The sequence below is a fragment of the Morone saxatilis genome, unplaced genomic scaffold, assembly GCF_004916995.1.
Source record: "Morone saxatilis isolate NCDOM2014 unplaced genomic scaffold, NCSU_SB_2.0 Contig14, whole genome shotgun sequence".
Lineage (NCBI taxonomy): Eukaryota > Metazoa > Chordata > Actinopteri > Moronidae > Morone > Morone saxatilis.
In genome coordinates, this window is record NW_023339696.1 from 4,256,869 (window position 1) to 4,266,821 (window position 9,953).

Genomic DNA, 9,953 nt, shown 5'->3' on the forward strand with positions numbered 1-9,953 from the left:
CTGGGGGGGGGGGCTCTGAGATAACATGTATACTGAGAGGGAGACAACACTTTTGAAAGAAGTCTGTTCAAGTTCTGTGTCAATTAACCATGACAAGGGCCGTGTGAGTGAGTAGTAATGGGAAACATTGCTGCCATATTCAGTACAGTTTGAGCAATACACACAAACACATGCAGAAAAAGAGAGAGAGAATAAAGAGTACCACTCAAGGACTGTGACCACACATCAGGCCAGACCACCAAAAGAGATCTAAATATAAATAATGACAGTAGATTGGTCTGGGTGTGAATGATTTCTTGAGCGTGTAAAGAAAGAAAGTGGAAATGCTATGTTGGGACTTTTTCTTTATCCTGACCTTGAATACTGGTTTGGAAGAGACCGTTTCAAGTCTAATTCTGGTCCAATTTTACTTGAAAATGCTTCTGTGTAGCTGCAATCAACCCTAAATGGAGAAAAATCCACTGTGTGAGCTGCCCATTGGATTAAAGCAATTTTATCTTTTTTACACTGATAAAGATTATAAATCCAAACTATATAAAAGTCCTTCAGAGATGTTTTAAAGCCTTAAATACAACTTACATTGTAAAGAATATATAGGCTTAGAAAACTGTGATAAGCTTTAAAAGGAAGCCCCAGGTGGTTAATTTGAACCCTGCATGACTGTCAAAATGATTGTACCTATTAATTACCTTAAGCCTCGTTTTAAAGATAATCACAGCCTTTACCAGCTATAGTGTCAGTGCTCACAGCTGAGGGGAAGCCTTCGCCATAGAGCGTTGGTGGTTTGGAGCAGACACTAAATGACTGGGTACCATTAAAAGAAAAAAAGAAGATGGGCTGTGCATGATGAAAAGGAGAAAAAGAGGAGATCGAGAGGGTTACAGACAGACTGATCAGATAGTTATACACGGTCCAGCATCTGAGGAGGAGATGACCAGACAGACAGACTCCTCAGGGCACACCGGACTGTGTGGATGTATAAATAGCTACTAATCAGTCCTGGGGGTCAGATTAGTTCCCATAACCTTTTGCTCAGCACACGCTCATTACGGTAGCCTATGTATGGGTCAGCCCTGTCAGAGGATGTCCTCTACAGTACATTTGTCTGGAATAAATCAGGAGACTAATAAAGCATAGTTTTATTGCGTAGTTTGTATATAATTGTGTTTCTTCTTCTTCATTGTTCATTTATCACTCTGGCTGTCTAATGTAGACAGTAGACATCAGATAATATGAGCACTTCTGCTTGAGAATAATACTCAACTTGAACAACCTAGTGACAGAAAAAGGGACCCGGCTTTGTGTTGGATGCTTCAGGGAGTGTGTAAGGAAGCTATTTACTCCTTCGCTGTTGTTTGGTGCCCCCTCACTTCTCCGCACCACCATGGATGCACTCTAAGTAGGCTGAAAGCATTTCCTCTGTGATCTCAGGTGCCCTGTGCTGATTTCACTGCATCAAACATGAGAGTAGGATGCAGGGGAGAAGGATGTGTGTGATGCCCAAATTCAGATGCAATTTGTGGATTAAGAGGATGGATGACTGAGGAGGTGGGATTTGATAGGAAGGGAAACACCGAGTAATGAGAAACAGAGGGCGAGTGAGTGGTTTTGGACTTCGACAGTGATTCAGATTGCAGAATTAGGAGGAAAGAGAGGCAGGTGGAGCGGAAGCACCAGAAGACAGGGAAGACACAGAGGGTGGAGAGTATTTTAAAACACTGAAAATCATATGCACACATGGTAGCGAAGGTTGGATATGGATCATAAAATGGAGGAGGCAAATGCGTGCCATTGTATGCCTGTATGGCCTTCTGTGCAGAGAAAAAAAAGCTTTTATGTTCGTTCTAAAAACACATCTCAGTCTCATTTAAATGACACAAATAGAAACGGTTCATCACACGGCTGGAGAAGACTCAAAACAAAGATATAAGTGAAAGATTGATAATGATGAATGTTTAAGGTTTAGAGGAAGAACTTTAAAATGTTTCTAAGAGATACCAACCAAGTGGTTTAGCTTAACCATGAAGTGCAACGTCTCCAGTTTGAATCTCTCTCTCCCTTGGTCCTGTCATCCCTCCACTACCTCCACTGCAATCTGATAAATGTATAAAATGGACTACGAGTCCAACTAAATTAATCGATAAAGAAAACTGAATTTTATTCCTGGATATGTGAGTCCTTTAAACAGTTTTTGGACCTTAATGTTTGGAGGTAAATAGTTTGTGATTTCCTTAGAATTTCCCAATATTGTTTACTGGAAGAAACAAGAGTAATCTGAGACTGAGAAATAGAGACAATGTTCTGATTTCAGGACATTTATTTCAGTTCTTTTTTTGCTCTAATTTACAAAGAACTTGTGTGTTGATCCAGTCAGTCATGGTTTGGGGTTGCGGAGAGAATAAAGTCTGTTTAATGATGTCATAATATGCAACAAATGAATACTCAAACCTCAAAAAAGTAGAGCAACCTCTAGTAACCAGTATTTTATAATCTAGCTCTACAACCAAATCCCACATCCTGTTGCAGTAATGGCCTATATGCATGTGTCACTGCACAGTGGCTGCAGTTGCAATTACCTTATTAAATGATCTTATGTTAGATACTCCCTGTTCTTACTTGTATGACTATTAATACAATTGTAGTACTTTTATATTTACATTTAGATGCTTTCACCGGAAACATGCCCCAAAAAAGGGGTTTAAAGCCCTCTGATACCAAACTCCCTCGGGTGACCCAAGGTACAGGCTAGCAGGAAATAATAGTGGGAGAGAAGGTAGCAGGAAACTCCCCAAGTGCTGGACCAGGATCCTATTCCTCATTGCCTACAGCCTGTCGCCATCTGCAGTTTAATCAGGGCTGTGCTTCTTGAGGATGGCCCACATACTGCCACTGCCCACAACCCAGCAGCCACTAGTCCTCCCATGTGCGTCAAGGTAGCCAGAGAAAGTCAACACCGGAAATGTGGGATTTTATCTTCCAAATAAAACAGCTAAATCCTTTAAAACAACGATTCGCCTGAAAATATCCCCCGACGTCAGATATTTAATAGACTCAATCACAAAACAGGTCAGCTTCATATATAATGGTGGTTAATTATAAACAGAAGACCGCCTGTTGACTCATGCGAGTTTTACTTTGAAAAACCCGAACCGGAACAGGATACAGCCGTTTGATCCCGGTTAGCTTGACGCTGTGCGAGCTGTCAGCCACGTCACCTCCTCTGAAGCAACTTTCCTACAGTGCAGACCCAGCTGAGCGAATGAGTGCACTCATACCTGTTTATCTGTGTGTTCAGATAGTAGTCGGACCCGCTATCTCCTTCTCTCTGTAGCTTTTTCTAACTCGTCTCGTGTTTGTACTCTCTCGCTTTTTTGTGTGTGTGTGTGTGTGTGCGGCTGAACATCCCTGCCCTGTCTCCCGAGGACGCGTAAGGCCCGGCAGGAGTTGTTTTTACTGTTTTTGAGGCGGAAAATAAACAACATGAACATCTTTCGTCTGGCGGGTGACGTGTCACACCTGGTGGCTATCATTATCCTGTTGCTGAAGATATGGAAGTCCAAGTCCTGTGCTGGTATGCTCACACTGAACATCACTGAACACCACACGGAGACTTGCATGAACTTGAGCTGTAAACGATAGATAGATAGAGTCAGGGGATTTGCATGATGCTGAGTGCTCCTGCAGAAGTGGAAGCGACGTGGCAGTGTTAACAAAGCAATCAGCTGCCTGCTCCACCTATTATACAGCAGCCTACACCTTCAAAGCAAACTATGCAGCACAGATGCCATGTCACTACATTTCTTTATATCCGTGTGTCCATATCTGAGTCTGCGCTGGTATCTGAGATCTGTCCTGGACTAGTCGTTCTTGTGTGAAGTGTTGACTGCACATTAGGCAGAGATTAAACTATTTCTTTCCCCTCTGTAGGTATTTCTGGGAAGTCTCAGGTGCTGTTTGCACTTGTCTTCACCACCAGGTACCTGGACTTGTTCACGGTCTTCATCTCCCCTTACAACACGGTCATGAAGGTAAGAGTGTAGCTCAAGCACAGTTTCACACATCCAACCCAGAACACAACCAGTTTTTACCATAATTCAGGGTAAGGCAGCAGGTTAGGATGTTTTTTGTTAGATAAGCCACTAGTTTAAAGTCCACAGTTTCCCTCCAGATGCCTCCCATGTGCTCAGTGTAAACTTCACTAACAGTGTGTCAGTGTTGGATCAATGAGGGCTGAAGTTCAACATTTGCCTCCGCTCTCAGGTGGTGTTCCTGTCTCTGTCCTATGCTACCGTGTACCTGATCTACATGCGCTTCAGGAACGCGTATGACTCGGAGAACGACACCTTCCGAGTGGAGTTCCTGTTGGTGCCAGTCATCGGGCTGTCCTTCCTGGAAAACTATGCATTCAACCCTATGGAGGTAAGCGCTCCGACAGTATCTTCAATCCAGTTTGGGTCCAGGTGGAAAGGTTTAAAGCTCTTGTATCATAAGATCACTCCAGGTGTATAACATTGCATCTTGAGGGCTTTATGGTGAGTTTAAGTACAGTTTTTATTACTGGTGCACTTATCAGCCGCCCAAACCGTGCAGCTCTTCTCATGTGTCTCCCTCCTGCTGATTCCCTTCAGATCCTGTGGACCTTCTCCATCTTCCTGGAGGCGGTGGCCATAATGCCGCAGCTCTTCATGATCACCAAGACCGGCGAGGCGGAGTCCATCACCACCCACTACCTGTTCTTCCTTGGCCTCTACCGAGCCCTCTACATAGCCAACTGGGTGTGGCGTTACCACACCGAGGGCTTCTTCGACCAGATCGCCGTGGTGTCCGGCGTCGTGCAGACCATTTTCTACTGCGACTTCTTCTACCTATACGTCACAAGGGGTGAGTAAGGGCTACTGCAAAGGGGGGTGATTTAGTATATAAACTGTTAGTTGTGGCTGTGATCTGTGGGAGAATTTTTGATTGTTGACATAATCGATAATTATTTGTAGTGTTATAGTTTATAGTCCTAATCCGTAGAGCTCATAGAGTAATCATGATTTACCTCATCTTTGAAATATCAAAAAGAATGACAAATGCTCATTATAATTTAACAAAGCCTTTTATAGCTAAAAATGTACTGACTTTTAAATAATTAAGTTAAGTTTAATTAATTAAATACATTTTACATCTTTTGTTTGTGTGAATGTTTGGTATTTGTCTTGATAAATGACCAAGAAAGTTAATTGGCAATTAATTAACTGCACATTTATTAGTCAAACAACTACTGTAAGTGTGTTTTTAATAGTTGTAGTTAAATAAGCGGTGCCCAAACTTTTTCCCTTTTTTCCCCACGGGCCAAAACAAACACCTTTGTATTGTATTGTTAAGATGGTACTAGGAACTACATTATTACTGGCCCCATTTTTGGCACCCGTTTTGAATCCTGCTTTTGCAGTTGAGGAGGATGTCCTTCTTGGCAGCAGTTAAAGTGTTAGCTCACAAAGTAGAATTTTGTGGTTTCAAAATCAAACACTGTGGTCACGCTTGCCTTGTTCTCCCTCTGCGTCCTGCCTGCAGTACTTCGGGGAAGAGGAAAGATGAGCCTGCCGATGCCCGTTTAATATCAGACGTCTGCGCCGAATTCAGCCACCCGCTGGTGCCTGCTGCAGTCCAGCATCTGAACACAGTCCTCGCCCTTCAACTGTACATTTATTTAGCCATGGGACTAATGGTCGGACATCATTCTGTAGACTGAATTGAGTGCACCTCTAGAAACGGATTTTCTGCCTGATTGGTACTTTGTGAGTCTGTATATGTGTGTGTGTGTGAGAATATTTCTGTATGCTTGTTTTTTTGTTTTTTTTTTCCTTCATAAGATGCAAATGTGACACTGGAAATGTGTCCCTGATGTGCACAACTTAAATTCAGGCAAGTGAGTAACCCTATGGAAACTATGTATTTGTCTTTACTTGAGAGAGACTTTGGCTCTGGAGACTGTTAGAATCCACAACAGTGTAAATGAGGTCGGCTGTAGCTTTTACGTACAGCGCTCATGTAGAGTGTGTGTAGCTTCAGTCTCCACACAGTACAGATACAGACCCAGTGTTTGCTGTGTTCAAGTTGTAAGAGTGCCCAGAGTTACATGTCAAAGGTTCCTACACTTTATCCGATCCCCACCACACGTTTGGCAAACTGAGTCTTGCCTGATTAATTTTGCAGTAATGACAAATATTGTAGTCTGTAAATTTGTACTCTGTAATCTTCCACAAATTGTCCTGCTCTTTGGTTCTGTAATGTTAGACACTCCCTACAGGCAAATTGTTTCAAAGTATGTTCCTTTTTGTATTTCCTCTTAATCATTGTCTTTTATATTTAGATATTGTCATGTCTTAAATGAAGCCAAAGATGGAACAGATTATCTGCTGCAGTGTTTTTGTCTTTCCTTGATCCAACTGTCTTGTGTCAGGGATGAAAAGTGGGGAAATGGCCTGAGAGTGTGTTGCATTGTTCACAGTAAGTTGAATTGCACACCAGTTTTTATGACGTGACATTTATTATAACGTGAATTCTTTAAATTCAGAGATGTGTCTGTGTTCTTTGTTACTAATCCACATGGACTGCAACACACCACCATTTTTTCCTTCCTGATACCGATACCTGTACTTTACTGTCAGTAGAGCAGGTGATGATTACGCTATCCGTGGGGGAAAACAGCAGACAGGACACTGCTGGGAAGCAGCAGGATCCCATTCCGGGGACACATGTTCTCGCATATATCCCGCATTTTAGGAAGTACTGGAGGAATTTCCAATACTGGTATCGGTATGGGAACAACTTTACACCAGGTTGTTTACCTAACTGTAGGGACCACACATAAACACACACACACACACAAACACCCCCACACACATATATTCTTCTTTAACAGTATGGTCTGAATGTGCTGATGCATTGTGCTGGTATTAAACATAGACTGATAACATTAGATGGATGATGCACAGTGAAAAAACAGCTAAGTGACCTTTCACACATCACCTCTATGTTGACCATAGGCTCCACTGTGTTTCCTGACAACTCCTCATTGAACAGTCAGAGTCAGCCTCCCTCAGTTCAGTAAAGTTTTCCTGTGTTTAAATAGCACCTTACTGCCTTCTCTCACAGCTCCCTCCACCGCTCTTGCTGCTGAGCGGATGGAGAGCGGCGATGCTGCCAGAGCTGCTGCCTTCTTCACCACCGTCACCTTCTTCACAGCTTTCCCCCCTTTCTCTTTGTCTTTCCCCATGATCCCTGCCCCCTCTGCTGCACCTCTCCCCAAAGCAGTCACCAGCTCGGACCAGAAAAGCCTCTCAGCCCTTTTCCTGGCCTCTTCTTCCTCCCTCCTCTCTAACTGTGACCCCTGCTTCTCTTCAGCCTCCCTCTGAAGGGACTCCACCTTGTGTCCTCCTTCTACCAGGATCCTCTCTTGTACCTTTCTGATGGCCCTTTCAGCCTCCTTGAACATCTCGTTGCTATAGCAACCGCCTCCGTTATCCGCCACAATCTTGTCTATCTTCTTCAGAAGCTGTACGACCTGTTGTGGGCTCTCCGCTGTCTTGACCTGTTCACTGTTATCAAAGACGTGATACCCCCCATGGCAGCTTCTGACAAATTCCGACAGCTCGTCGCTCTCCTCCAGGAAGTCCTCGATGCGTTTGCCCTGCAGCTGGTCTCCCCAGGTGAACAACAACACGGTAAACCTGGCGGCTCCGGGCCCAAACGTGGCCTTGATCCACTCCAAGGCGTCCCTCTCCTCCTGGGTGAACCTGCCGGGCTGCAGGGTCACCAAGAAGGCGTGGGGTCCCGGAGAGGACAGGGCAACACACCGTCCCACCTCTGCCAAGACCTCCTCAGGGGACAGGTGCGTGTGGAGGAAACCTGGAGTGTCGATCACAGAGATACTCCGCCCGTCCACCGTCAGAGTCTTCCTCTGGCACTGTGTGGTGACAGAACTGGGGGAGACGTCGACCCAGAAGGCGGACCTGCCCAGGATGGTGTTGCCCGAGGAGCTTCTGCCCGTCCCTGTCCTCCCCAAGAGGACAATCCTCAGGGCTCCATCGGCCTCTGTTGAAGGAGGTGATGCTTCACGCACTGTGGTAAAATTAGTCATAGTACGTGTATATTATTATCTTTTCATAATTATATGGCAGTCTAGCATATGTAAAGCACATACTAACATAAAACATACTTACATTTTTTAGGGAGTATTTAAGATTTCAGATCATATTTTGGCTGATTTATGTTGTATGGGCTATTTTATTTTATATATTCATATTTGAAATGACTAATATATTATATTATATTATATATGTGTATATCAGCCTACAGTGCACTGGCACGATGCTGTCCTGCTCACCAACTTGGTGAGGTAGCAGTAATCGACATACCTTCAGATGACGCAGCATTTTCAGATGACATCCTCACAGGGAAACTAAAACAAAGCCTTCGTCTTGCCGGTTTCTCGGTGACTTCAGTGCAGCAGACGGATGTTTTGGTTGCCACTGAGAAGTCTTCTTGCTTTTAATTGTGATTTCATTAGCACCATACCGCAGAGAGCATCAGTGCAGCTGCAGGAGGTGCAGAAAGATGCTCCACACTGCCGCCGCGGCGTTATACAGCCCCTCACAGTAAAAGTAAAAGTTGTCATGCAGTGAAGTCACCACACCAGAAAACTGACATTAAAACGGCTCCTTACTAACACAGCGACCACCAATAGTAATGTTACCGCTGTAACTTACAAATAATGACTTCTACATAGGTATTTATAATGATTTAGTGTTGTAATTCCTCACTGTGGCCACTGGAGGCCAGTAAACACTCAGGTTTACACTAACTACCAAAGACTGCTGGGACAGTGGGAAGGCACCCCTAACAATTCACAACAATGTGTTTTTTTTTTTTATTCTCTAGGGTCTACCATATATTGAATGGATTTTTGTATAAAAATATTTTAAAAAATTTGACTGCAAAAGTGGTTTAACTGGTATTTAAATATCAAATTTTATATCTTAAAATTGGATATTTCCGCCAGTTGTACTTCTGTGTTTGTAGAGGAACCCCTTGCCCACTTCCACACCTACATTGTAATCAATCAGAGCTTGTATTATGAAATTACATGGGTTCAGGTGTATCATGTCCCATTCTGACAGGCTTTATTTTGCACTTATTTCATGTATGGGGTGTGTCCCAATATGTGTCAATTTAACCACTTTTGCAGTAAAATATTTTTATACAAGAATCCATTTCATATATGGGAGACCTCGGTTAATATATAAAAACTATTGTTGTGCTTTGTTCTACCTCTGGTAGGGGTATCTCAGCAGCTAAAGAACTATTGGGGCCTCCCTTGAGCCTATTCAATTTAAGAATAAATTGATAATGTTCTACTTTAATCGGATCTGTGAATATTAGATGTTGGACAGAGCTGGCACTAAGTTAATTAGGAATTTTATATATCTTTATCCCATAAATGCTATTACAAAGCACACTGTTAAACAGCAGGGACGAAGCTCTCAACAGATTGTTTAACTAGACTGTTAAACCTAATATTCTCCAAAATACATGAGCCTGTTATTCCACTTTATCATAAAGATGACACGTGATTAATCTGACAATTCACTGATCTAAAGTGAAACTCTGCTCTGTGTATACTTCATCAATAACATGTAATTACACTTCTTAAAATCCTTGAAAACCACACTGGTGTTTTCAATCATCCTGCCTGATTCGACTCTGCTTGAAATTACACTGAGCTATGAGGGATTTACATGATCGAAAAACCAATAAGGATGAAAAAATGTATTAAGTCACCTTTAACAAGTGCACCTTAGAGTGAGAAGATCAGAATCAGAAATACTTAATTGATTCCTGGGGGTAAATTTGTGAAGTAGATGCCAATCAAGCACAGCCTGCACACACCCGCAGGCCTGAAAAAA

General features: G+C 43.0%; 2 protein-coding genes across 2 annotated transcripts; one reads left to right on the top strand and one right to left on the bottom strand.

Moving 5' to 3' along the window:
* Nucleotides 1-3,174: 3,174 nt before the first annotated feature.
* On the top strand, nt 3,175-6,561 carry kdelr3 (KDEL endoplasmic reticulum protein retention receptor 3). Its single transcript, XM_035655463.1, has 5 exons — nt 3,175-3,571; nt 3,928-4,028; nt 4,261-4,419; nt 4,629-4,881; nt 5,560-6,561. Exons 1-5 carry the CDS (start codon nt 3,481-3,483, stop codon nt 5,601-5,603), a joined length of 648 nt encoding a protein of 215 aa, XP_035511356.1. The 5' UTR covers nt 3,175-3,480; the 3' UTR covers nt 5,604-6,561.
* Nucleotides 6,562-6,628: 67 nt separating this feature from the next.
* Nucleotides 6,629-8,128, bottom strand: LOC118323067 (GTPase IMAP family member 7-like). Its single transcript, XM_035654986.1, has one exon. It carries the CDS (start codon nt 8,126-8,128, stop codon nt 7,088-7,090), a length of 1,041 nt encoding a protein of 346 aa, XP_035510879.1. The 3' UTR covers nt 6,629-7,087.
* Nucleotides 8,129-9,953: the final 1,825 nt, after the last annotated feature.

Bases quoted from the DNA above. Each gene is read 5' to 3' on its own strand.
- LOC118323067 (XM_035654986.1), bottom strand. From the start codon at position 8,128: ATGACTAATTTTACCACAGTGCGTGAAGCATCACCTCCTTCAACAGAG.
- kdelr3 (XM_035655463.1), top strand. From the start codon at position 3,481: ATGAACATCTTTCGTCTGGCGGGTGACGTGTCACACCTGGTGGCTATC. The intron at 3,572-3,927 runs GTATGCTCACAC...TCCCCTCTGTAG, and splicing joins GAAGTCCAAGTCCTGTGCTG to GTATTTCTGGGAAGTCTCAG. The intron at 4,029-4,260 runs GTAAGAGTGTAG...CTCCGCTCTCAG, and splicing joins CTTACAACACGGTCATGAAG to GTGGTGTTCCTGTCTCTGTC.